This window comes from Girardinichthys multiradiatus, chromosome X (assembly GCF_021462225.1).
Source record: "Girardinichthys multiradiatus isolate DD_20200921_A chromosome X, DD_fGirMul_XY1, whole genome shotgun sequence".
Lineage (NCBI taxonomy): Eukaryota > Metazoa > Chordata > Actinopteri > Cyprinodontiformes > Goodeidae > Girardinichthys > Girardinichthys multiradiatus.
The window spans coordinates 7389161-7417114 of NC_061817.1; the positions used below are offsets into that span (position 1 = coordinate 7389161).

Here is a 27954-nt window from a genome sequence, read left to right on the forward strand (position 1 = left end):
AAAGCCATGCAAATAGAGCAGAGGGGCATCACATATAGTTTGCCCTTTAATCATTTTTGGCATATGAAGTCGTCTCGGTCACACCCTTCCCGGCTACTACCTTCCCTTACTCTGCCCGCCATCTTCTGGAGAAGGAGGAGGAGATACATGTAGTCCTGGCTTTAGCCGGATTAGCATTAGCTGCACACAGCTAGGCGGAGGCGCAACAAGCTCCTTGAACGCCGAAATAAGTTCTTAGTGGAGATTCCCCCCCCCCGCTTGGAATTAGCCTGATTGTTTGTGTTTCTTGAGTAACAGCATAACCGGGCATAGCGTAAAAACTACGGTGAGTGACGACTTGCTTTCATTTAGAGTTGTTTTGTTTTTCCAGGGTGTCCTGTAATCCAGTTGGCTCTGGTGATGTCTCCACCGAGCACCCGTCTTGGCTGCTAACTCGGAAGTGTTGCTAACTAGCATAGCATGCTAATGAAAATACGCTGGGGAGCTGCCTGGGGCGGCTGTGGACTTTGGTTCAGTAATAACAGCAGATTCAGAAAATAAAACTCTTGATATTACATATACGTGGTGAGTAAACAGTGATTGTTTTATGCTGAAGTATATGAAAAAGAGGAACAGCTAGCCGACATATCAGCTTGGTTAGCTTTTATCCAACTTTTTCAAAGCAGAGTTTTCACTTCCGAATTAACATACAGTTGTCATTAAACATTTATTCAGGCGTAAACAAGTAACTGGCAATGTTGAACGGTACAAAGTATGTCATGTTAATACAACCAACTTTGACAGACATGCTAGGGGTCTCTGCTGCTGAAGGAAACTAGTTAGCGAAAAAACCCAATTAAAGCCACAAGTGAACGCCGTTCGCTAGCTTGGGTTGCTGGCTAACGAAAAGTATTTATCGCAAGTTTGCGATTAAGTTGTTAACATTAGCGGACCGCATGTGGGGATTTTTTTGAGTAGATGTTTAAAGTTGACGTTGCTTAAAGTTAGATATGTGCTATACTCATCATTAAACCGTGAGTCGGATGTCGATAAAATACAATTGACTAATCTTAGCTGACGCTACTTTAGCTTCTGTGCTATCAATCACATCACTTGAAGGCGGCACAATGATTCACGTTTGTTCTTTTTCTAAAAGTACAGCTTTCTTTTTTTTCCTGCGATTTGTTTGACTATACCGAATTGAATTTAACGACTGTGTCCTTGCAGCGATCATCGGAGTAACTGTAATAACAATGTAATGGGAATTCTTCTCAGTTTGGGCGCTGTCTCTGTTCAGCTGTGTTACTTGGTTAGTCTTCCCGAAGATGTTTAACGCTGGCCGCTTTAGCTGGTTTTTAATGCACGGGCAGAGATTTGTGTTCAGATTTGCGCGTATTAGCGGTTTCGCAGATGTCATTACTAACATAGCCAAAGAAGGGCCACGGCTTTATCTATTGTCAGAATAATCAGTCACAGTGACTGACAAATGCATCATCACCGTCCTCCTTCCGTCCCTGTCTATATGGGACAGCCAGGGAGGACAAAGGGCCATCACAAAGTGGGTTCTCCTGTCTTTCCCTAGTATTTAATGGTTGATCTTTATAATACCTAGAATTCATGTTTTTTTTTTTTGGATCTTCAGTTTTTTTTTTGTAGGGTCATAAAGTTGTAAAATAATAATAATTTGTGGTTATGATAATTGCTAAGTCACTAAAAGGAAGTCTCTGTGTGGTTCAGAAACAGGCTAGATGACTTGATGTAGCGCTGAGCTTGCTACATCAAGTCATCTAGCCTGTTTCTGAACCAGGCTAGATGTCACACTCATACACAGGTGCCTGGTTGCACAAGATTTTCTTTCACTAGATCAGCTTTAGTCTCTGTGTGACAAGGTGGACCTGTTCTCTGAGTGCTGCCTTATCGACCTTTAATGCTAATCACAGTTTACCTGGGTTTTGCCAAGACACACACACCAACTCACTCCCATACTGGTAAGCCATATAAGTCACTGCAGTTTATCTCACACTTGTGAAAAAGTCTTTTTTTGCACAATTTCTCACATTTAGCCTTGGCTGCACTAGCTTTCCAGAGTTTGATTCTGTGAAAAGACAATTTCAAACAAAGTTAAATGTTTTTGTGCTTTTTAGTTCACTTGCAGGACTGTGCGGTTTTTGTTTCTATCCGTGGAAAGAAATTGTCAGCTGTTGGACTTGAAGTAAACATTGTAGAACTGGGAAGAGGCCAGGCATTTTATCGTTGATGCCCCAGGAATCTGACAGATTCAGTCTTGATCTCTGAATGTGAAGATGTCTTTGTTGTGAATTATAAGTCAGCATGGGAATTTAACTTGTTGCTTATGTCAATCATACCAGTGGGAATGTGCATTTCTTGGAATAAAGATGAGGTTTATTTCTTTTTGCATTTGAGTAGTACTGCTAATGTAGGGCTTGCATTTAGAGTAGTTTTTGGTTTATTTATTTAAGAATAAAAGTGTGACTTATTGTTATGGATGTTATTTGAAAGCTGCTTTTCAATCATACAGCCATCTGTTAAAGACGGTTTGTTTTGCCTCAAAACGTTTCCACCTGAGACAGATGCCATGGTAACGGGGATTCCTAGATCTTAAAAAAGACACATAAGCCAGTTCCTAATTTAGATGATCAAGACACGGGCAAAAGGGCAAGATTTTCTTTTAGCAGTCAAAACTAATTTGACTGAGTTCAATATGAAAATAAGGGTTTTGCTATTGTGTGAACTTGGAGTGTGAAAATACATGCAGTTTATGAACGTAACAGTTTTGGAGACCTAGGAATAGCCCTGTTTAATTAGTAGGAATAAGAATCTCAAGACGCTTGATGAATTGACTTAATTACAGTTCAGAAGGTCAAGATGTTGGATTATAAATCGATGATGGTAAATTGACCCAACACCCCCATACACAACTACAGGTCTATTAGTGATCTGTAACTAAAACTAAGTCCTTCTTAGTGAAATGTCTTTTCTCTGTTAGAGAAGTGTACTGCACCTTTGATGCTCTTGTTTGGAGCACTCTGCTGCACATCATAATATGCACAGCTATGGCGCGATAATGTTACAGCTATTTTACCTGCTTTTGATCCCGTCACTCTGTTTTGGTCTTGCTATAGTGCCTTGGGATCAGTATCTAAGTGTCTTTGAGGGAGGATGCTGTGTAAACGGTTTGCTCCATAGTGTTAAGGGAAACCTTTAACATTGCTAGCTTGATGGGCTTCTGGTTTACAGTGGCAGCAAAAGATCAGGTGTTTTTCTTTCATCCCCTGGGTCAAAACATGCAATATTGTTTCTCGCATCTGAAAAGATTGCCTTGTCCAAATGGTTTTCTCTTTGCATGTGACCTTGAATATTTACCGCAAACTGTCCGGGTGTCGCATTTACACGCTTCAGAGTTTCTGCATTCCTCAAAATTGTCGATGAAAGAGAATTTAAAATACACAGGTGTCATCTGCTTGTAAATTAGGAAGAGCAATGTAACAATATTAGATTATTGAAAATTATAATTTGTGGATGATCAGACATGGTAGGATTGTTTATAGCGTACATTCTATGCATTGCAGTTCTCTGCTCCTGCTCAGATGTACAAGTTTTGTTTTTCCTCCTCTTCCATCAGTTTCATAAATTAGCTTTAATGTAGTAGAGATGAAACGGTTACTTGTTTTCATGCTTAATTAAAACTATTTAATATTTAGTTAATATTTAGTTAGTATTACATTTTTATTTGAAACAGTTACTCTAACATTCAAACATCGGCTGTGCCTATGAAACAGATGGCAGTAAAGCAGGGACATTTAAACCACCAAAGCACCCGAAGTGTTTAATGTAGCAGTATTTTGGACTCTCTACTTTATGCACAGCAGGAGTGTCTAAAGTTGGGGCTCGATGGCTGGTGTCCTGCATGTTTTAGGTGTTTCCCTGCTTCAGCACACCTGATTTCCATTAATGACTGATTAACAGGCTTTTGCTGAAATGCTATCACCTGAATCATGCGTGTTAAAGCATGGAAACATCTAAAACGTGCAGAACACTAGCCCTCGAGGACTGACTTTGGACACCCCTCCAGCAAGCACTACCTGCTTAGCAATTAATGTCAAGTAAGCTAACTAATACTTCATAGAAGTTTGCTGTGATCTCCTTGGACTTTTTTAAACTTGTCACCAGTTTGGAATATCAGCAGTGTAGTGGAAGGTCTGCTTTAACTCAGCCAAAAGCCTAAAAATCCTGCAAAATCCTTTGCAGTGTCAAGTAGGGTTGGGCATCAAAAATCAGTTGGAACTGGGACTAACATTCCCATTCTTCGTGTATGTGTACAACCATGGACAGTGTGTGGCAGTGATCTATAGTGTGTCTTAGCTATATTCAAAGAAATGACCAGTCGGCTCAGTCCAGCACTTGCAGTAGAATTATATCATGGAAAGGAGGGTGCATCGGTAAACAGCTCCTGATTAATGGTGTAGAAGTAACAGAGTGGGGCACGGTGCTGGTGGTGTAGGGGTTAAGCACGTGACCATGTGCAGAGGCTATAGTCCTCGATGCGGCTGTCCCAGGTTCAAGTCCCGGACTCGATGACCTTTGCTGAATGTCTCCCCCTCTCTTTGCCCTCTTTTCTGTCTACCTACTGTTGGAAAAATGAAAAAGTAAAGGCCTCTAGTGCCGCAAAAAAAATATTTAAAAAAGAAGCAAGAGTGCCCTGTTTTTCACATGCTGTGCTGGCCTTTCTCCGGTTCTGCCAATCCTACAGCACCACACTGCAGTCAGAATCAATTAAGTAAAACAATACAATATCTCCAAATGTACCAACTTAGAGGCAGCTAACAAGTTATACTCAACCTGAAACGGTGGATCAACTCAAATGCCAATACCCAACTAATGTTAAGCCATGTATTTTTTTGTGGCGTAAATTGTCTCTCAGGTTTTTTGTTCCTTCCCTTAAATCAAACATTTTATTTGTTTCAATTGTGAGACTGTCGTGGGCAAAGAGCAATCCATCCTCTCAACCTGTGTTTTCTTCCACACAGCTGTACCACATTCCCTGAGTAGATCTTTGGTGGAGAAGTACTGCTCCAAAGATCATACTATTTTCTTTTACTGCGGTGGCATTAAGCAGCCACACATCCATTCAACATATTCCTTTTGAAAATGTCTTTTCTGTTTAAGAAAACTATTTGTCTACAGCCATTGCAACTCACAGGCTTTAAAGACAATGCGGTTAAAGATAAATACATTTATCATTTCTATATGGTAGTGTCTTCCTGGCATGACTTAAAAGTCTCTTGTGTGTCAGAAAAGTGCATTTTAAAACGACTTATTGGGTTTGATAACCAATGGAATGGCTGTTTTCTGATTTATTTGTATTTCTTTTTTTATGTTTTCTGGCTTTAAAAATATATATATATTCCCCTTGAATCCATTAATTTCTTATACATGTTGTTATTATAACCAGAATGCTTAACATTAAGGTGGAAAAGAGGCAATGTATGATATGGATAATGATGTAGAATAAGAATCACTGTTTTAGCTGTAGATGACGAAAAGGAAACTGGGTCGGAATGATTGTGTCCTTTGCGTTAGTCTGGTAGTCGGATGAATCCAGAACGAGGGAAGAGGAAGTGGAATGTTTGGCAGCATGTGAACTCAGATTTTGAGGTTAAATTACCCCACTATTTTACATGGCTTACTGAAAATGACAGGATTGATGACAGAATCAATCATTTAGAGATAGCTGACTTTCCCTGACACACGAATATGCATTTCAGCAGACACACAAGCTGTGCGCTGCATCTTCTAGACCTACTCTGAGTGCAGCCCAGGACAGAGCAAAGCCAAGGCTGCTTGTGGGGGTTGAGCGGCGCTGTTCCAGGACAAGAAGGGGTTGCAGGAGGGGGGTTGTATGGACAGACTCTCCTCTCTTCCTCCTGTCAGCTTTGGGTGAATAGGTGATTATAGCAGCAGATGTGTCATTAGGTCTGAGCTGTATTCATGCGGATGCAGCGGGGTGGAGGGTGATGAGGGATTTTGGAGGGAGGGCGTGCTCCTCTGGGATCACGTTTCGCTGGTGTTAAGTGAATTTATGGGATGTGCCAAGTTGTTTTATTATCCCTTAAAAACATACTCTTTGTTTCCTTTCCTGTATTGCCTTCAGCTGTGTGTCTGTGGCACTACTTTACAGGAAGTCTATGAAATAATCACAAATGCAAGTGCAAATAGCCACTTGATGGTTTAAAAGAAAGTACAAATTACATTGTTAAGTCTTAACACTTATTCTCTAGAGAAACTGAAAAGAAAAACAAATTATTGTGAAAGCGCTTGTTGGTTCATGCTCGATGTGGAGATCAGATTACAGAGTTGCATAAGTCATCATTGGTGTACCTAAATGGCAGACGGACACGCGGAGGGCACAGAAAGCATTCAGCGACTTAAACGAGATCAGCAGAGTCGGTATGCATTATGCAACTTTCAAATAAACCTCGTATTTCATAGAATTGGTTTTCTTTACTTTCCAGCTGACTGCCACATTTGAGTATTAAAAGCACCACTTGTTAAAAAATAGATTAATTGCACTACCAAGTGTTTCCATGCCACACAGAGGTTCTCATGGTCAAAAGTTTTCATGTGGAACATGGATGTGTAGGTTATGCAGCTGCAAGTATACTCTCACTTTCTATATTTGTCAGGAAGTGGTTACAAGATGAGCTGTTTACCTTTTCATAGGCTGTTTCTGTGCAGGAACAATGAAGTCTACATTTGTGTTTTTGAGAATCTAATAGGAGAGAAAATAATAAAATTACATGTAAATTTATAGCAGTGAAGAGCCACAAGTGGGAAATTCAAATGTGTAAAAATGTTCAGTAGCATTTATTAGATCAATAGATTAAAGCTACTAGGTTACTACTACTTGATTCTTTTAACACTTTTTATGCCTTTTTAGAGATAGAAAAATGCGAACATTTGAATTCAGCATTTTGCCTCATTGTAAGTACTCGTACTCGTACTCGTCGTCTTCCGCTTATCCGGAACCGGGTCGCGGGGGCAGCAGACTCAGCAGAGACACCTCCTCCAGGGGGATCCCAAGGCATTCCCAGGCCAGCCGAGAGACATAGTCCCTCCAGCGTGTCCTGGGCCGTCCCCTGGGCCTCCTCTTAGTGGGACGTGCCTGGAACACCTCCCAAGGAAGGCGTCCAGGAGGCATCCGGTATAGATGCCCGAGCCACCTCAACTGGCTCCTCTCGATGTGGAGGAGCAGCGGCTCTACTCCGAGCCCCTCCCAGATGGCCAAGCTCCTCACCCTATCTCTAAGGGTTGTGGTGAAGAGAGAGCTGAGCTGAAAAGCAAAGCTCTCAATTTACCGGTCGGTCTACGTTCCTACCCTCACCTATGGCCATGAACTTTGGGTCATGACCGAAAGAACGAGATCCTGGATACAAGCGGCTGAAATGAGCTTCCTCCATAGGGTGGCCGGGCACTCCCTTAGAGATAGGGTGAGGAGCTCATTGTAAGTAAATATTTAAAAATCTGTGTGTATTTTTATTTATACACTGCTCAAAAAAATAAAGGGAAAACTCAAATAACACATCCTAGATCTGAATGAATGAAATATTCTCATTGAATACTTTGTTCTGTACAAAGTTGAATGTGCTGACAACAAAATCACACAAAAATCATCAATGGAAATCAAATTTATTAACCAACGGAGGCCTGGATTTGGAGTCACACAAAATTAAAGTGGAAAAACACACTACAGGCTGATCCAACTTTGATGTAATGTCCTTAAAACAAGTCAAAATGAGGCTCAGTATTGTGTGTGGCCTCCAGGTGTCTGTATGACCTCCCTACAACGCCTGGGTATGCTCCTGATGAGACGGTGGATGGTCTCCTGAGGGATCTCCTCCCAGACCTGGACTAAAGCATCCACCAACTCCTGGACAGTCTGTGGTGCAACGTGACGTTGGTGGATGGAGCGAGACATGATGTCCCAGATGTGCTCAATCAGATTCAGGTCTGGGGAACGGGCAGGCCAGTCCATAGCTTCAATGTCTTCATCTTGCAGGAACTGCTGACACACTCCAGCCACATGAGGTCTAACATTGTCCTGCATTAGGAGGAACCCAGGGCCAACCGTACCAGTATATGGTCTCACAAGGGGTCTGAGGATCTCATTTCGGTACCTAATGGCAGTCAGGCTACCTCTGGCGAGTACATGGAAAGAAATGCCACCCCACACCATTACTGACCCACTGCCAAACCGGTCATGCTGAAGGATGTTGCAGGCAGCAGATCGCTCTCCACGGTGTCTCCAGACTCTGTCACATCTGTCACATGTGCTCAGTGTGAACCTGCTTTCATCTGTGAAGAGCTCAGGGCGCCAGTGGCGAATTTGCCAATCCTGGTGTTCTCTGGCAAATGCCAAGCATCCTGCACGGTGTTGGGCTGTGAGCACAACCCCCATTTGTGGACATCGGACCCTCATACCATCCTCATGGAGTCGTTTCTAACCGTTTGTGCAGACACATGCACATTTGTGGCTTGCTGGAGGTCATTTTGCAGGGTTCTGGCAGTGCTCCTCCTGTTCCTCCTTGCATAAAGATGGAGGTAGAGGTCCTGCTGCTGGGTTGTTGCCCTCCTACGACCTCCTCCACGTCTCCTGGTGTACTGGCCTGTCTCCTGGTAGCGCCTCCAGGCTCTGGACACTACGCTGACAGACACAGCAAACCTTCTTGCCACAGCTCGCATTGATGTGCCATCCTGGATGAGCTGCACTACCTGAGCCACTTGTGTGGGTTGTAGAGTCCGTCTCATGCTACCACGAGTGTGAAAGCACCACCAACATTCAAAAGAGACCAAAACATCATCCAGAAAGCATCGGTACTGAGAAGTGGTCTGTGGTCCCACCTGCAGAACCACTCCTTTATTGAGTGTCTTGCTAATCGCCAAAGATTTCCCCCTGTTGTCTATTCCATTTGTACAACAACATGTGAAATTGATTGTCAATCAGTGTTGCTTCCTAAGTGGACAGTTTGATTTCACAGAAGTTTGATTTACTTGGAGTTATATTGTGTTTAAGTGTTCCCTTTATTTTTTTTGAGCAGTGTATATTGCAAGAGAAACACCGATCAGGATATTCCAGACTGACTCAGATCTATCGCAATTTTGATAGATTGATAAGAGAAAAGTATTTGTAAATTTTCTTTATCTATTAACAAATGTGTGTCACTTTTGCACAGGAAGCTCAAGCTGTCATGTCTACATCGTTTAGATTTCTTATAGTAATCTTGAATGAAAGCAACTGCTTAATACTTTCACATTAGTTTAGGAAACACTACATGCTTTTATATTTTTTTTTTATTCAACCTTTTTTACAAATTTTTTCCATTTATATTATGGATGCTGTCGCTGAGACAATAAGACTTTAAGTTGGGTGTTTTTTATTGTCAGCAACGTATTTTAAAATGAAGTCTGAGAGGGTGCATAAATGTGCAAAGCTCAAAGCAAACTGTAGTGTTGACACTGCAAGAAAGTGCAGATAACTGGAACTATACACAGTGAAACAGTGTTGCTCAGATTTATCTTTCTGAGCTTTCAAACACTTTCATGGAACATGGTGGATTTGGAAATGTTGGCGTTAGTGATGCTAGCTGCACTGGAGGCTAATGTAAGATGCTAAAGTCTGTTATTTTGTCTTTGCTTTTGCTAAATATTCCTAAAACTCTGTTTTACAGCTTCTGCTCTTGGACACACATGGCAGATTTCCAGTATGCTCCTAAATTCATTTGTTACCACTAAAAACAGGAAGGGTAGAAAAATATATTTTGATGACTGATTTATATATGCTTTTGTCATAGTTGGACAGACATTTTGAAACAGAAGTACAACAGGAATGAGCCTCTTTTTTTCTTTACTTAAGAAAGCAACAATAGGAACCTCCTTTTCCTTTTTTATTGCATAATTGGTTGGACAGTGCTATGTAAATATATAATAATTGTTTACTCCGAAGTTGAAATTTCCAAATTTAATATTAGAAATGCATGAAGTTGTGGTATTATTAGTCTTGCGATGATAACAATTAACTCGCATTCTCTGCACTTCTTTCCTTTACATCTTAGCTACGGCCCCACCATTATCCTTGAGCTTTAGCATCACTCGCATCTATATCCTGTTTGCACATAAAGGACAGTAATAGTCAATCCAGGTGGCCCAGTATATTACCGGCAAGCAGAGTTTGTGTGCAGACCCACTGAGATACTGTAACCTACCAATCATTGATTGTGATATTTGCACAAATTGAATTTTCGAAGCTTATGATTTGGTATATAGTTCAGCTCTACCACCTTGCATCTAAAGTTAGCAATAGCTGCAGTAAATAATTTCTTTCTTTACCTTTTGTTAATTATTTTTTTTTTATCTTATTAAATTTTCTCACAGCATTGTACAGCCCGCTTGAGTGAGCATGTTGCTGTAGTGTCTCCAAGGTCCAAAATCCAGAAAATTAGTAATTCCCACTGCTTATTTAAGTTGGAACGGGAATATAGTTAAGTTGGGTTTGGATGTTATTCGAAGAAGTTTCATCTTCGAGGCAAAAAGATCGCAGCATATGTTGCCATCAGTTCTTGTTCCTGGTTTACTGTGGTCCACTTCGGTTTGTGACGGAAGTTGTTGAATTTTCTCTGCTGCTCTTTGAGATCTTTCTGATGAAACAATTGAACAACTGCTCATTAGCTCTACACACAATTGTTTGTTGGTAATTTCGTTGCAGAAATGGTAGCAAAATTACACTACAGGCTGCCCAAGTAGAACGTTTTGAGAACCACGCGTCTAAACCAAGTATTTCAGACTTTAAATGTACTTGGTAAGCTGGTCTCTGAATCCAGATGTGTGCAAGTTCATTATTGCAGAGTTTTTCCACACGTTCTTCATTTAATTTCCCTGAAAGCCCACCATGTGTGCAACTTTACCACCTGAATTTCCCTGAGAAGCTTGAACATGGATGGAGAGCTAACTCTTCAGACATTACTCATCTTCAGTACCTTACCTTGTAATTTGCCATTGTGTCAAGTTATTGTAAACGTAAGTGATCTTGTAAAAGCTGAAACGCAGCTCTTTTCACAACACTAAGGCCCTGTGTGATCTGAAGTGGGCAGGTGTGGAAAATGCCTATCTAAGTCTGAAAGTATGAAACATGTTTGTCTGGTTTCAAAATAGAAGCAACTACAGCTGCCTATATAAATACAATTCAGCATGATCTTTTTGTTGAGATGTGTCAATTAGGATCGCAGTGAGATTCGTGAATGCAGTCAAATGTTTGTAGTTAGCCAGAAAGCTAATTCATTTTATACTTTTTAGCCTTTTTTTTCCTGTACACTCATTGGCTATCTGTCTTGTTTTAGGTGATGGCGTGGTCTTGTGTACTGCCTGCGTTACGTGTGTGGAGATGGTTTTAACAGATGCTCTTCTGGAGGACTCGGGAACACTGCACTGGCCTGGAGAAACCTCTTAAGCATACATAACACACTTCGATACAAAAGGATAAACATCAGTATAGCCCTGCTACAACTGTGCAGTAATAGAGGACACTGACACGTGGACTAGACAAAGTTCTTCTCAAGGATAAAAGTGTTTTTTTTTTTGTTTTTTTTTTACCACAGTACTGCTAGAGCCCAAGCTTCTCTCCATTTTTTTTATTTCTTCCTGTCTGTCCCATCTTCACCGCCACCATGCCAAGCACCATCCGCCGGCAGATGAAAAACATGGTCAACAATTACTCTGATGCCGAGAAGAAGGTCAGAGAGGCTACGTCCAACGACCCCTGGGGCCCGTCGTCTTCGCTCATGTCCGAGATCGCGGACCTCACCTACAACGTGGTGGCCTTCAGTGAGATCATGAACATGATTTGGAAGCGGCTCAACGATCATGGGAAGAACTGGCGCCACGTCTACAAAGCCCTCACGCTCCTCGACTACCTGATAAAGACGGGTTCAGAGAGGGTGGCGTTGCAGTGTAAGGAGAATATCTTCGCCATCCAGACCCTGAAGGACTTCCAGTACGTTGACAAAGACGGCAAAGATCAGGGCATCAATGTCAGGGAGAAGAGCAAGCAGTTGGTGGTCCTACTCAAAGATGAGGAACGCCTTAAAGGAGAGAGGTGAGAGTATTGACAAATTTCAGAAAGAATATGTAAATAAAACTTTGTAAATTCAACTGAAACCTTGTTTTCTAGCTTTCAGCATTTATACAGCAAAGTCTTCTGTTTGACTTATTTTTCTGTAATGGTTAAGAAGATTGGGTGACACGATATCTTCCAGAATCCACTACGGCTTTAAAGAGACTAAATGTTTTGGACCTTTCATTGGTGGGAACTGTTAGAATGATGATTTTATAGCTCATGAATGGGAAAAAGAAAAATGTTGCTGTTAAATCTGAGTGTTTGTGGGAACTAGACGACCTGATTCTTATTCTGGGTTGCTAATAGACCTTGGGTTCCTACACAGTGTTGAATCAAGTGGAAAATGATTTAGGTGCTTTCCAAGTTTGGATAAGTATGAAAAAAGAAAACGAACTAAAAACATGTTTATTTCTTTACATCATTTCCTTTCCAATTGTTTAACTGTACTCCATTGTTCTGTTGTTTCATTTGTTCATACGTTTGCCATCCATCCATCCATCCATCCATCCATCCGTCTCCCTATTGTTTTTATCTTGTTGTCCGTCCATCTATCCATTTTTAATTTTGGTCAATTTTTTGTCGATTTGTTCATTTCCACTCAGTTTTTTGCATGTTTTTTTTTTTTTTTTTGTACAGTAGAAATATCTGCATTAATCAATAAATTTTGAATTTATATGGCCCAAAAATGAACATATGGCTTTGCTAATTTGAGTCTGTAACCCTGAATATTGGCCCTTGTGCTATCTCTTACTTGACTATTCCCCCAACTCAGATTTTAATACGCAGAGGTCAAAATAATATGAATATCTCTTATTTTTGCCATGTTAGGTCTCAGGCTTTGAAGACTAAGGAGCGTATGGCCCAGGTGTCCACAGGGAGCACTCAGATGGGTTTTGGCCGGGGCTCATCCCAACCCAACCTCTCCACATCCTACAGCGAGGAATACGGCAGATCAGAGGGCTCCCCTGCCTCCTACCATGGCTGTAAGTATGTCCTCATAAATACCTGGCAGATGTTACGCAGGCACACAGGGTTTGTTCTTGTTTAAACAACAAATCAAGAAGGATTATATCAGCTGTTAATACTGTATCTCAGTGACTGTAACTTCTGCCCTACTATGAAGCCCTCCCCTCCCCCTGTTCCATCTCTGCCTCGCCGTTCTGGACTAGGACTGCATTCCTGAGCTCATTTCCACCCCCCATCACACACACACACACACACACACACACACACACACACACACAAACAGAAGAGGCAGGAGATCCCCACCCACCAACCCCCCCCCTAAATTCATCTTTCATCCACATGACAGAGGAATCTGCTCATGTCTTCAGTGATGTGCTCATTTCTCCTGACACAGTGACAGTGTGGCAGGGAGAACGGACGACAATCATTTTAAGGGAACTGGATAGTCTATTCTAGTTTTTATAAAGAGTTGTGCACATTACTCTACAAGGAGTTGAATTCAGCCCTTGGGGACTTGTAATCTGTTGAAAAATGATGGCATGGACGTGGCCACGTATAAAAAGCATGAGTCAAATTTAGGAAGTAGGTTACCACAGAGAAGGACAGAGGAGATGAAATGAAAGGAGTGAACCCTGACCTCTTTTTCTTTTACACTCTGACCCCTATTTCTTTGCACCCAGCAGGATGACTGTCTGCAAGGATGGCTATTGGCTTGTTTGTCTGCTTATGGTTTTAGCCTGCATGTATTAGATGAAACTCATCCCTATCGAGGGCAGGAAGTGCCACAATTTAGTCAACATGTATATTATTTGAATAAATCTGGAAACGCATACATTAAATAAATGCATTTCTGTAGCCTTATCGCATAGTTGCCCAAGTCATACTTTGGCTTACATGACTTAGGCAATTATGCTAGACCCTAATGATTTATAAGCAAGTACATTTTAAAATAAGTTGGTGAATAAATGTGCAAATAATTAAATGTAAACCAATAAAAAAATGTTTTCAATAAATGCTAAATGATCAATGATTATTTAGACCATGTACATGTCATGAATTCTTTATATATTTTCCATAATGATATATATCAGCCTTATTAATTAAAGTCACTGGGCATGATTGACACTTATAGCCAAAGTGATGGGAGTGTAGTTTAGCTGCTGTACCAATCAGATGTTGGGGCCTGTTTTATGACCTATAATGGCTTGCATGTTTTTATTATGATGGATTGTAGGTACAGGAAATGAGTGAATAAATTATGAAATGACGCTATGTGACTTTAACACGATGTGTATTCAGATTTTAATTCATTTTGACTGATAAATATTTATTGTTTAATAAATTGACCCTTTCAGTTAATTTGATTTGTTCTTATATATTGAATACGGTTTTATTACAAGAATTACGCATATCAATGTTGATTAACAACTTGTTTTTTGGATTTCTAGCATGTTTTGTCCTCTACACAAATGCTCAAGCTTTTTGGCCTGAATCTTTCCTCTGAACGTTATGATCAGGGCAGCAGAGAACCAATTGGAGTTTAGCCAGGCAGTCTGTGTGGGGGGGGGATTTTTGTCATTCCAGTCAAACCTTCCGAGTATTGTTGTCCAGACGTGGTGTGAATAAATGAATGGTCCCACAGCTGTGAGAGCAGCTTTTAACCTGACCTACAGTATCCAACGTTTCTGAAAACTCCCTAGATTTCAGTTCAGTGCAGTTAAATTTATTGGATATATTGTAAATTAAATGGTGCACGCAGCATGGTTATATACATATTCAAGGGGGTGGGTACAAGTATAAACCTGTCCAACCCCTCCTCCAAACATAATCCGATTGATCACATCCTATTTAGATAAGCATATTTCAGTTTCATCGACTATAATGCAGTCCATATAAATATATACTTATCCATAAAAATATACTCTCGCAAAATCCAATAACATATACGGGCAAAAATATTTTGAGATGCACCATATATAGAACTTAATGACACTAGTAAATCATTCTCATTATCATCATTACTGAATAAGTCATGTTAATGTTTTTAAAATCTCAATTCAGTTTCTCCAGTGTCATATAAATCCCACGTAACATTTTAATACAGTTTTCTCTCTTTTTTTTTTTATCACACTGCTGAGCAACATTGAACAGGCATTTCTAATCTATCCTTCTCTCCAGGTTCTGATCAGAATGAAAGTTTAACATAAAGCATGGATATTAGTTTATGTACACATTGGACACTTCGTCCCACAACAGCTGCTAAATTCCTTCCCTGCAGGTGCGAATGAGATGGGATTTCATGATTGTTCTCGATCTAAAACGTTGTACACTACTATCGGTTCAGAAATCCACCAGACTATTTCACTGTCTGAAATTCATTCTTCTATTCATAATAAGAATTATGTAGCGCTCAGGGAGTCTTAAGTTGGCAGGAAATGGCAGAAGGATAGATGAGAATCAGTTTTAGACACCCCGCCCCTGTAGGCACAGCTGCATTTCAACAGGATGCCATATATGGTCTATTCCCACAGTTGTGTGTTTTAGTTGGCATGGGGTTTATATACCTTCAAAGCAGACATGCAGCTGCTTTTAGACATAGCTCAGCTTTAATTCAATTCAGTTCAAAAATACTTATTAATCCCAAAGGCCAATTAAATGTTGTTGTAGCTCATATTATGAAGGTTTCTTCAAAGAAACCTTCTAGATGCTGATGGCTGTGGGCAGGAAGGATCTCCTGTAGCGCTCCGTCTTACAGCAGATCTGAAGAAGCCTCTGACTGAAGACACTCTGTTGTTGTAGGACAGTCTCATGAAGAGGATGCTCAGAGTTCTCCATAATGTTCTTCATTTTATGAAGAATCGGTCTTTCCACAATGATCTCCAGAGGTTCCAGAGGAGTCCCCAGAACAGAACCAGCCTTCTTTATCAGCTTGTTTTTAAGTCCCTGGCTCTGATGCTGCAAAATCTGAAACATGAAAATATCTCTGCTAAACAAAGAAATGCTCCCGGTCACGATCCCTTGAGATGTGACGGGCACAGGCAGGCGTTGACAGAAATGAGGCGGAATGTAATATTCATGGAGATGTAAACAAGAATTAAATGATGTGAGGAGAGTGGACCACAAATCCGCAAATGTGAACAGAATGAGACTTATTTACTGAGTGTAAAGAAAAGACACAGGTATTATTTAGCACGGTTTAAAAATGTAATTTTTATCAGCAGATGTGTGGAGGAATGTGTTTGGCTTACATGCAAAATGCTAAATGTGGTGGAAAACCAACACTGCTCAATACATGAAAAACACCATCCCCGTAGTAAAAACCAATAGTGGCGGCACTCACAGTCCCCATATTGAAACACGGTGGTGGCAGCCTCCGGCTCTGGGGGACTCTATCTTTAGTAGTTGGAGTTGGTAGGAAGCTGGATGTAGCTAAATATCAGATGTCTTACAGATGCACCTATCCAGCTTTTCCAGGCCGATGGTAATTTCAGGTTTTCTTTGTGGTTTCAATTTTGACTGATTCCATTTTTTTCCTAAGTACTATAACACATAAGAAAAATGTAAAGCAAGTACTTTTCTTAATGTCATTAAGTTACCACTACTTTTGTTATTGTCTGGAGGATAAAAACAATGCATCATCAGATTGAAGCCGTGAATGCAGTCATTTTATTTAATGATTTTAAATGAGTCCATTTGAATGGATTCAGTACATTTTTTCTTTCCTAGTCAGCAGAACACATACGTGAGAGAATGTGCAGCAGATTCTTTTTTTTAGAGGTAGATGTATTTTAGTCCAACAGGAAAGATTGTGGATCAAAGCAATAGTCCCCCATCTTTTTTCGATAATTGTGAAGCTCAAAAAAATGTATCAAGAGTTTTGATGGATTTAGGATTTAGCCAATTAAGGGCAAACTGGCCATTTTGGACCTCCCGGCAATTAATTAAGGCATCTCTAATGCATTTATAAGAAATGTAGCCTTCTTGTTCGGCAGTGCAGCAAATGGAGAGTATGATGTGGCTCTATATGAGTCACAGGACTGTAGGTTTTTTTTAAGATCCCCTCTTGGGGCTTTGTATGATTAGAATATGAAGTTGTAAGCAGTGAAGGTCAGATTGATTGAATTTTTTTTAGGGTAAGGTTTTCATTTCTCCAGCAAATGGAACGATTTGACGTGTGCAGCGAGCAGACTGACGTCATCACAGGCGGGCGGATGTTAGTCATCTTTTGGAGTGTTGGGTATGAAGTTTGTCTCGTCACATAGGGAAACTGTCACAGCATATTTGTGTCAGTGTTGTTTTGTTCGGCTTTGTGTTGCAGCCTACGCATCATTCACATTTCTAGTCATGATGGAAAGAGATTTGGGGAAGCGTTAGGCTTTCATAAGCCCAAATCTCAACCCTAACTGAGTTCTTACTGTTCTGGGCAGTAAGAATGAATTAGGACAGCAAATACAGGAAAAACAGTAGCCTGAAAGAAAAAGGAAACATTTAGCTATTTAAATTATTGAAACATATTTAGATCTGTAGTATTTATATGAAAGAAAATATTCAGATTTCAGCTGTGAAACTGAAGGCTGAAGAAAAAAAGACACCTTGACAAACCCACATCTTTCACATGAATCATGATGTAAACATAGAGGCATTAACAGAGAAATGAAGTTTAGAAAACGTATTTAGAAATTTGTGGCTTCCACAAAAACCGCTCAGCTTTCACAAGTCAAAAATGGGCTTGGAGTAAACACAGCAGGCCCCATTAATGAGTACGCTCATAACGCATTGTCCTGGCCAGATTGAGTGTTTGTGTTTGCAACGTGGAGCGTGTGCGTTGTTGTTTTTTCGGCTGCCACATGGCTGTCCTAATCCAGTTATCTGAGTGGACCTATCGTCTCTCAGAGGCCTGGAGAAGACATGGATCCCAGGCAGTCACACAGGATCTAGTTAGACTCTCTTTAGTTTTTTTTTTTTAAGACTTTAACTAAAATGCTGCATTTAAATGTCTATTTCTCTATTCATCCTTGCATCCATCTGAAGTCTGCCTGTACCATATGCCTAAAAACAGTGCCCCGCCTTGGTGTTCTCACCTCCAAACCTCTCTGTTCATTTCCTGTTTTGGTGGTTTTGTGCTTTTCCCCCAAAGAGTTCAGTTTTGCTTTCATCTGACCAGAATCATTTTTTTCTTGTTTTTCAATGGATTTGAATGAATGGGGTCATTACATTTGCAGCAGTCCCCCATCCTGAGCAGGTATGTGGCACAAGTGGAAAGGAACAGCTTTGTTTTACCAGGAAAACATTTCCAGCAGAACCTGTCTCAAATGAGCTTCTGGATGCTTTTTCTTCTGCAGTGGAGTGTTGCGCATATTACATTGGTCATGTTATTACACATAAGTGGTTTTGTAGACTAATCTGTGTTGTGTTCTTAATGTGTGCATTACTGGGTTTGTTACCAACATAAAGCATTCATTAAATGTTATTAGACCCGTTGGAACTATTTTTACACACGCTGATGTGTTTAATACTTATTTTCTATGCTGAATATGTAGCCTATGGTGACTGTGACACTAACGCACGCTCTGGTTTTGTGTTTTAGCAACATCTCCCAATGCGGGTTCAGAGTTGGAACAGGCTAGACCTCAAACCAGTGGAGAAGAGGAACTACAGCTACAACTTGCTTTGGCCATGAGCAGAGAAGCTGCAGAGCAGGTATGCACACATAGTCTCAAATGCCTGCTCCAACATGCGTCCACTCCTTTGCTTTTGTGAGCCAAATCTTTTCTCTATGGATGAAAGACATTAGGGTAATACAAATAGATATTGATGTACATGAAGTGGCATTCATGTAGTTGAAGAAGTAAGTGGGCTGCTAATTCAGACCTGTGTGTTTAGGAGGAGCGCCTGCGCAGAGGTGACGACCTGAGACTACAGATGGCCTTGGAGGAGAGTAAAAAAGAAGATCCAGGCTCAGCAAAGCTGCCCAAGAAGAAGAAGGAGGTAAGACTCACTCAAGATCTCAAAGCAGCACCTCATCGTTATTCTGCCCGAATGCACAACTCGCTGTGTTTTTAAGGCACACAGAGCTCCTTTGAAAAATGCCTAAAAGACTTAACTATAAGCAGTGTGTCTGAGGAGTGAGTTGTGCTATACCTGTCTAGTGGATCCTGCTTAGTTTTCTTTCTGTAAATCTAGTTTCCATCTCGATGTTACTCCTATCTCTACAGGCTTTGTTTTTCCCTGTTCCCAGCTTCCTAAATTCTTTTTCTGTCTTTGTAGCCACAGTCATCTTTGATGGATCTAATGGATGTCCCTGAGCCAGGTGCCAAGGCTGACCCCTGGGGCATGGGGGGTGGAGCTAGAGCTGGAGCTGCAGCTGCATCAGCAGACCCGTGGCAGCCTTATGGTAAACACACACACACACACACACACACGCGTGAAAGGCATCGCTGCTCTCCACCTGCAGCTTGCTGGACTGTGACCCTTTGTTTAATAGGAATGCCGCTCGACTGGCTGGCAGCATTACTGCTCTGGGAGCAGGGAGGCAGTTAGAGGGAGACAGGGAGTGCAGAGCATTTGTGATGCAGGAAGGGATTCTTGGGGAGATAAAAGTATAACACTAATTTCAGTTAAGCAACAGGGTGCAGACCCATTCTGTTGGGAGGATATGTACTTTATTCCATTAAACTCACAGTAATAGGCCATGCTGGCTTCTCCTGCCTCATTACGTTAGTCATTTGGCTGTAAACCCTTCAAGACAAACACCCTTATTAAGCTGAACCAAGTAAGGTTAAAGTGAATGAATTTAAAATGAACTGGCAAATTGATTGGTTTGACTCATATTTGGCACCAAAGTAATGGTAGCTAAATAATGTAATTTGCAATCCTTCGTTGACATTTTCACATTTTGTCTCACTGGTGTTCCCTTGAGGTTTTATGTAAAGGACCAAAGCAAAGTAGTATATAGTTGTGAAGTAGAAGGAAAGGAATAAATGATTTTCAAAATATTTATACAAATAAAAATTTGAAAAGTGTGGTGTACAAATTGGTCCAGCCAGGGCACCCTTATAAATTCAAATGTGTTTTTTTTTTTTTCTTTACGTGACATCCCTGAGCTTTAGTGCTTTTCTGCTGACAGCAGGTACACTGCTGCTCTTAAGGGGCCAGAAATTCTTTCCTTTTTAAATCTGGACGTATTTACAGTAAACTGGGGTTCCTGAACTGCCGCACTGATCAGACGGTAGCTATTAACCAGTGTAACAAGACAGTAGCTATGTTTACACGCGCATAATTTCATGATCGGATTATGATGTATTCAGATTAATTAAAACAAAAAATAATCAGATTGTACCGTTTGTATGGACATAAGTAATCGAAATAAAATGGCCGATCGGACTAAAAATGTGTCATGTGATCTTGCTGATCGGCATCTAGCCAGAGCGACTAGCCACGCAAGTCGGAAATACGCCAAGTTGACGCGGGGTGCACATAGGTCAGTTTGCCTCATTCAGAATAACTTGATCCTGTCTAATGTTTACATGCATGTCGATCGGATTGTCAGTCGGTGTAAACCACCCCTCTTAAACGAATTACAATTTCATTCCGATCCTGCCGAATCCAATCAGAATATTCCAACTGACATGTTTACGTGACACATTTTCAGTCCGATCAGCTATTTATTCTGATTACTTATGTCCATGCAAATTTAGCTATTGTTGCTGTTTTTGCAGTGGTTATACAACATAAAATAATGTTATGCATTTTTTTGTGTGGTAGTGGTGGCCTTTTGTTTGTTATTTTTCTAAAGTAGCTAGACAGGAAGTGGGGTGGAGAGAGGGGGTCTCCAGGGTCAGGACTCAAACCTGGGACGGCTGCATCAAGGACTAAAGCCTCAGTATATGGGTCGCTACGACCTGCACCGTGCCCCATGTTATGCATTTCTAATAGTTGTTGATGTTTTTGGCATTTTTTTATTTATGCCTTGGAATACATACTACCTCCCTACCAGAGCTGTTCTCATGAACTTTGTTGTTTGTCTCATTTATGAGACGGAAAAACGTTATTGTGGATAAAACTCACTTTTACTCCTCAACTCTCCTCTCAGGATCTGCCCCTAAACCATCAGTGCCAGCAGACCCATGGGCTGCTCCTTCATCTCTGCCTGCCATGAAGGCCAGCGACCCCTGGGCCAACTCCAGTCCTGCATCTGATCCGTGGGGTTCTGGAGCTGGCCGGTCTAAGACCTCCAACACAGGTAAAAAAATATTTTATTTTCTCTCCACGCAAGCACATACACTTCATTCACCCAATAATCACAAAGAAGCTTTAAATCTCAGTACTTAGTTAACCTGTGAACAAGAAATAGGAAAATGGTGAACTGTAGGGTGGTTACTGTCTCTGGTCTTTGTTGGAAGGGAGCCCTAATGAACACTCAGTAGGGCTCTAACAGTCCACATTTAAGCAGGATTACACCCATCTGCATGCTTCCTTGGTTATATATTGTTAATAAAGATATCCACACACATTTGGTCTTGTAATGTCTCCATTTATCTGTGTTTTGTTTCTGCTGTATATGTAATTTTTGTACACTTTGTGTATTTTCCTCTCTGTGTGTGTACACATGTTTGTGTGGACGGGTTTGTCTCCTTTCAGGTAACTTTGACCTGTTCAGTACCTCCAATGGTACATCCAAGGAAGACTTCTCAGAGTTTGACAGCCTGCGCTCTTCCTCCTCTGTCCCCACTGGTACTCACCCTGTCTTCGTCCATCTAATGACACGGATTCTGTGTTTTCTTCCCCTCAGTGTCTCAGAAGATGTCCCACTGCAGACATAACCTCTCTGCAGGGGGCACAGACACACTGTCCCGTCTTTGTATAAATGTACCAACAGACTTGAGCAAAGGCAGCATTTGTACAAAATTAAGTTTTTCCATGGCAGATAAAAAAAAACACATATTTCTCTGTAGAAATAAACTGCCTGGCTCAATTCTGTTTTTTCATATCACTACGATGTGATCTTTTTTTTGTTCCCACAGGCTAAATTATGGAAACCCTCTCAGATCTGCTGTGATATTCCATTAAAATTGAAAACACATTTTTGCAGTAATCAAAATGAACAAATGTGAAACTTTATTCAGGTTCTGACCGCGTTTCAGTTAACTGCTTTGGCACATCTAAGTGGTTTTTTTTGTTGTTTAGTTTTTAAAGGTGTGGGGCAATTTTGGTGGCTGGATCTAAGCTTTAGCTCAACACTGTTATAAAGAAGAAGGAAGAAGGACCTGAAGAGAATAAAACATGTTTGTTTTTAATAAATATTATTCAGTTCTGATTGAAATGAACATAAAAAATGAACACAGACATTATGTTTGAGTTTCTTATTAGTATTTTTGGAGCTCAGATTATGTCAACCTTCCTGTTATGTGAAAACAGTTTTTGTCTTTTATATTTCTGTGTGTTTGCAGGTATCTAAAGGTTGTTAATGCATTAATGATTGTCTTCCCTGCTATCTGACTGTTGCCACAAGTAACAGCCAGTCTGTCTGCTTCTGATATTCCCTTCATAATGGCATCATCTTTTATATGGCATATTGATTTTGTTTTCATTTTTGGGTGAATGTGAATAGACGTTCTTAAGTGCAGATGGAGACTCTTCTGTGTTCTAGTGGACTGGGAGTGAATGTGCAAAAAATATGGCCATTAGAGAGATGCAAGTTTCTACACTGCTCAAAGGGAACTCAAATAACACATCCTAGATCTGAATGAATGAAATATTCTCATTGAATACTTTGTTCTGTACAAAGTTGAATGTGCTGACAACAAAATAACCCAAAATCATCAATGGAAATCAAATTTATTAACCAATGGAGGCCTGGATTTGGAGTCACACACAAAATTAAAGTGGAAAAACACACTACAGGCTGATCCAACTTTGATGTAATGTCCTTATAACAAGTCAAAATGAGGCTCAGTATTGTGTGTGTGGCCTCCACGTGTCTGTATGACCTCCCTACAACGCCTGGACATGCTCCTGATGAGACGGTGGATGGTCTCCTGAGGGATCTCCTCCGAGACCTGGACTAAAGCATCCGCCAACTCCTGGACAGTCTGTGGTGCAACGTGACGTTGGTGGATGGAGCGAGACATGATGTCCCAGATGTGCTCAATCGGATTCAGGTCTGGGGAATAATGGGCGGGCCAGTCCATAGCTTCAATGTCTTCATCTTGCAGGAACTGCTGACACACTCCAGCCACATGAGGTCTAGCATTGTCCTCCATTAGGAGGAACCCAGGGCCAACCGCACCAGCATATGGTCTCACAAGGGGTCTGAGGATCTCATCTTGGTACCTAATGGCAGTCAGGATACCTCTGGCAAGCACATGGAGGGTCATGTGGGCCTCCAAGGAAATGTCACCCCACACCATTACTGACCCACTGCCAAACCGGTCATGCTGAAGGATGTTGCAGGCAGCAGATCTCTCTCCACGGTGTCTCCAGACTCTGTCACGTCTGTCACATGTGCTCAGTGTGAACCTGCTTTCATCTGTGAAGAGCACAGGGCGCCAGTGGTGAATTTGCCAATCCTGGTGTTCTCTGGCAAATGCCAAGCGTCCTGCACGGTGTTGGGCTGTGAGCACAACCCCCTTTTGTGGACGTCAGGCCCTCATACCATCCTCATGGAGTTGGTTTCTAACCGTTTGTGCAGACACATGCACATTTGTGGCCTGCTGGAGGTCATTTTGCAGGGTTCTGGCAGTGCTCCTCCTGTTCCTCCTTGCACAAAGATGGAGGTAGCGGTCCTGCTGCTGGGTTGTTGTCCTCCTACGGCCTCCTCCACGTCTCCTGGTTTACTGGACTGTCTCCTGGTAGCGCCTCCAGGCTCTGGACACTACGCTGACAGACACAGCAAACTTTCTTGCCACAGCTCACATTGATGTGCCATCCTGGATGAGCTGCTCTACCCGAGCTACTTGTGTGGGTTGTAGAGTCCGTCTCATGCTACCACGAGTGTGAAAGCACCACCAACATTCAAAAAAGACCAAAACATCAGCCAGAAAGCATCGGTACTGAGAAGTGGTCTGTGGTCCCCACCTGCAGAACCACTCCTTTATTGAGTGTCTTGCTAATCACCAAAGATTTCCCCCTGTTGTCTATTTAATTTACACAACAACATGTGAAATTGATTGTCAATCAGTGTTGCTTCCTAAGTGGACAGTTTGATTTCACAGAAGTTTGATTTACTTGGAGTTATATTGTGTTTAAGTGTTCCCTTTATTTTTTTGAGCAGTGTATATTAAAACTTTAGATAGGAGTTATTGGGGATCAGTGTTTTGCTCGCTCAATACAAAACTCTTTAATCTTTAAACTAAACATCCTCCTTCCTTTCTCCATTTCAGCTGATGGGGGCATAACGTCCTCTCTCCCCTCCCAAGTCAGTCTGGCTAGTAGCGGCAGCCTGGATCTCTTTGACCCTCTTCCCGCCTCTACTTCAATCTCCTTAAACCCAACTAGAAAGACTCCAGAGTCCTTCCTGGGGCCCAACGCCGCGCTGGTCAATCTGGACTCTCTGGTGACCAAACCAGCGCAGCCTCCACCAGTCGTTAACCCATTCTTGGCTACTACAGGTAAGAGTGCAAGGAATACAGTATGACATAGCTGTTCTCCACCTCCAACAGGTAGCTTTAGCAGGTACCTGTTGTATTTACTCTAAAGTGGACAGTTTTGTGTTAATGATGATGTTGAGACCATTCTTAATCTCATTAGTTGCATGCAGATCTTCACTCAATACTGTCCAAACATGTCAAAATAATGTCTGTGCATCTGATAGTATCTCTGTACCATCAAGATGTTTCTGGAAGGATACAGTGCCTTCTAAAAGTATTCATTTCCATTGAATGTTTTCTAATTCTGTCCCATTACATCATCAAACTGCAATTTCTTTTATTGCGGTTTTAGGTAATAGACCAGTAGAAAGCAGCGCATAATTGTGAAGCGGAAATGGAAACATATGGAGAACATTTGTGAACATCCGTTTTCAACTCTTGCCATGGTTTCAGAATGGGATTTAGGTCTGGACTTTGACTAGGCCATTCTAGTACATGATCTCCCCCTTTCCCACTTCAAACATTCTGTAGGAGCTCTGGCTGTATAGGTAGTCTTCCTGCTGGAAGGCGAACCTCTGCCCCGGTCCCGTCCTGTATTTAGCTCCATGTCTGACCAGCTGCCCTGCATCTGCTGGGGAAGAAAAGCTCAATGCAGCCACTGCCGTGTTTCACAGTGGCGATTGTGGTCAAGCAGGCCTTCACATTGCTGCAGATTTTAATTAGCGGTATAAGAATACGGGGGGTTTGAATAGATAAGGCAACGCCGCACTCAGTTTTCTATTCATCAAACATTTTGAAAACCGTGCATCATTTTTTCTTTCACTTCAATTATTCACTACTTTGTATTGGTCTATCCCCTAAAATTATTACAATAAAATACATAAAAAACATATAAGAACTTTGTGATTTTCTGCAGTATTGACTATCTGTTTGCTTTATTCAGGTGGCCCTGCTCCAGCTCCGACTGCCAACCCGTTCCAAGTGAGCCAGCCGGTTCCTCCTACACTCAACCAGATGCGTGTCAGCCCGATGCCCTCTGGCTTCGGTAGCATTGCGGAGCCCATGCCCCTGGCCTCCGTGCCCGCTCAGCCCGTTGCCATGGTCCCCCTGGCGGGGATGGCCCCAATGGGCCGGGGAATGCCCGGATTGGGAGCCGGTGGTGTAGGCGGAAGCGCAGGGATCCCACCCTCTATGTCAATGCCTCAACCACTGATGAGCATGCCCCCCCAGGCAGGGGCACAACCCGCCGGAACCACCAACCCCTTCCTTTTGTGAAAGGATTAGTCAGGGGAAAAAACCTACTTCTTCTTCATTTGCTCCTTAAGAAGCTTCAACATGAACTAAGAGATATCCTATCCCATGTAACCATTTATAAGCCACTCCCAGCCAGGCGCCCTACTAAATGACCCCACTTCCTGACTCCTTTCTGCTCTTCTGCTCCTCAGCTACAAGCTGCCTAGTCTTGTGAGTTCCAGTCTGAATCTAATATGGTGCTGGTGACCACAAAGGTTTTGTACTTGTCTGTAGACTTTAGATTCTCCACTGGGGTGGGACTGGACCCAGTTTCATCCGTTCTTCCTCTTGTTAAGCTGGCTCCTCACCCTTTAGACCGCTCCTCTCCTCTTTTGTGATGGGGTGACAGTAGTCAGCCTGTACTAATTCACAGATCTTATCTGGTCTCTAGAACTAATCTTTTATAAGCCCCATCAGTTGTAGTGTGTCTGTTTGAGTGCACATCTCAGTGCTTTTACACTGTGTATATTCCAGTGAGTTTAACTCTAACTCGCTGGATCAAGGATGAGAGATGTTTATACTCCCTGCATGTATGTTGTGTTTATTACAAAGCAGGAATTTTGCACAATTTTTGCTTTTTTGTTTTGTTTTTCTTTCATCGACTGTTGGACTCACCGTTACACCTTAGCTCACAGAGGAAGTCTGATTAAACAAACAAGGCACACCCTTATACTGCCTTGGCTCTTGGTACTACTCAGTCCCAACCCTTCATCTTCCCCTTGGACCTTTTTTCCAACCTTCCACATGACCCCTGAAAGGTCACAACCTTAAACATGAACACTCCCCAGGAGGAAATGGAACTGCTCATTTTAGTCCTAAAAGACTGCAGAGAGGCGAGAAAAGATGTTTTTTTTTTATATATATATATGTACGTGCTCGTATGCTGGTGTACTGTTACTGCTCAGATACTAACGACCACATGTCAAACCATTTTCTACTGCTTCTCCATCCCAGTCATGATTTTTAGAAGAGAAGATGAAAAGTGTCAGTATTTTCTGAATGGAACAAGTGGATGCAGCCGTGAAACAAATTTTTTTTTTCTAGGGTTTCTAGGGTCAAAGGGATGAGGGAATATGTGTGAGTGTGCATTTAGCCTCCAAGTGTACTTTACTGGGCAAGTTTTTTTTTTTTTTTCTGATTTCACCCCGTTAGAATTTGCAACCCAAAACAAAGGTCATTTTAGTTAACTTATTAGCCTTAAGTTGGTTTTTGGCGAAGAGGTCTCAGCATTGCGAAGAACCTTTATCACCAACAGGATTTTTTCTGTGGTCAATCGGTCTCTTGGAACATCCATCAGTGCTGTCTCTAACACACACAGTTTCACATAGAACTATGGGTAGCGCAGGCGAGTCCCCACAGCAAACGGCAACGTAAGGCAACGGTTGTTTCTTCTGTTGTCCTTTTTGTTATTTACCAGTTAGAAAAGCCGTGCATCATCTTGGTTCTGTAATTGCGCCATTCTCTTTCTTTCATTCTGGTTTTGTTTTTGGTTCCCTCTATGGGTAGGTCATGTTACTCTCTTCACTTAGAAGCACAACTAGTCATAGTGACTGTGATGTTTGAGGACAAGTGGAAAAAGTTGGAACAGTAAGGTAACACTTCACTAGCATTACGTTTATTTGCTTGTTTGTTTATTAATATCCATGAATTAAGAGGTTCTATGATGAAATGGTTTTATAACTGTGCTAATTTACAACTTTGTCAAGTGTTTGTGTAATTAAACTGTTACTTATGGCTGATTATCATCAGAAGTTGAGCAGCTGGTTGATAAGTGGGTGGATGAATTATGGCTTAAAATAAAATGCACAGGTTTTGTAGACCCCCCCCCCCCCCTTTTTTGTTTTGGTCCTCTTTTCTAACGGGGCATATTTGGTTTTTTTTTGGATGTGAAGTTCTGTTCAGTTATTAATAGTACCGTATTTTCCGCACTATAAGGCGCAC

General features: G+C 41.5%; 1 protein-coding gene across 3 annotated transcripts; it reads left to right on the top strand.

Annotated features, from left to right (window-relative positions):
- The first annotated feature begins 220 nt into the window (after nt 1–220).
- On the top strand, nt 221–27758 carry LOC124862324 (epsin-2-like). 3 transcript variants are annotated; one of them, XM_047356167.1, is made up of 9 exons: nt 221–325; nt 11391–12145; nt 12995–13149; nt 18720–18832; nt 19016–19120; nt 19400–19526; nt 21225–21374; nt 24514–24741; nt 25664–27758. In XM_047356167.1, exons 2-9 carry the CDS (start codon nt 11718–11720, stop codon nt 25993–25995), a joined length of 1638 nt encoding a protein of 545 aa, XP_047212123.1. In that variant the 5' UTR covers nt 221–325; nt 11391–11717; the 3' UTR covers nt 25996–27758. The 3 variants fall into 3 exon arrangements, with proteins under 3 accessions (XP_047212123.1, XP_047212121.1, XP_047212124.1); XM_047356165.1 differs by lacking the exon at nt 221–325 and adding an exon at nt 436–564; XM_047356168.1 differs by lacking the exons at nt 221–325; nt 24514–24741; nt 25664–27758 and adding exons at nt 436–564; nt 21773–22564.
- The last annotated feature ends 196 nt before the right edge of the window (nt 27759–27954 follow it).

Bases quoted from the DNA above. Each gene is read 5' to 3' on its own strand.
- LOC124862324 (XM_047356167.1), top strand. From the start codon at position 11,718: ATGCCAAGCACCATCCGCCGGCAGATGAAAAACATGGTCAACAATTAC. The intron at 13,150-18,719 runs GTAAGTATGTCC...TTTGTGTTTTAG, and splicing joins CCCTGCCTCCTACCATGGCT to CAACATCTCCCAATGCGGGT. The intron at 19,527-21,224 runs GTAAACACACAC...CTCTCCTCTCAG, and splicing joins AGACCCGTGGCAGCCTTATG to GATCTGCCCCTAAACCATCA.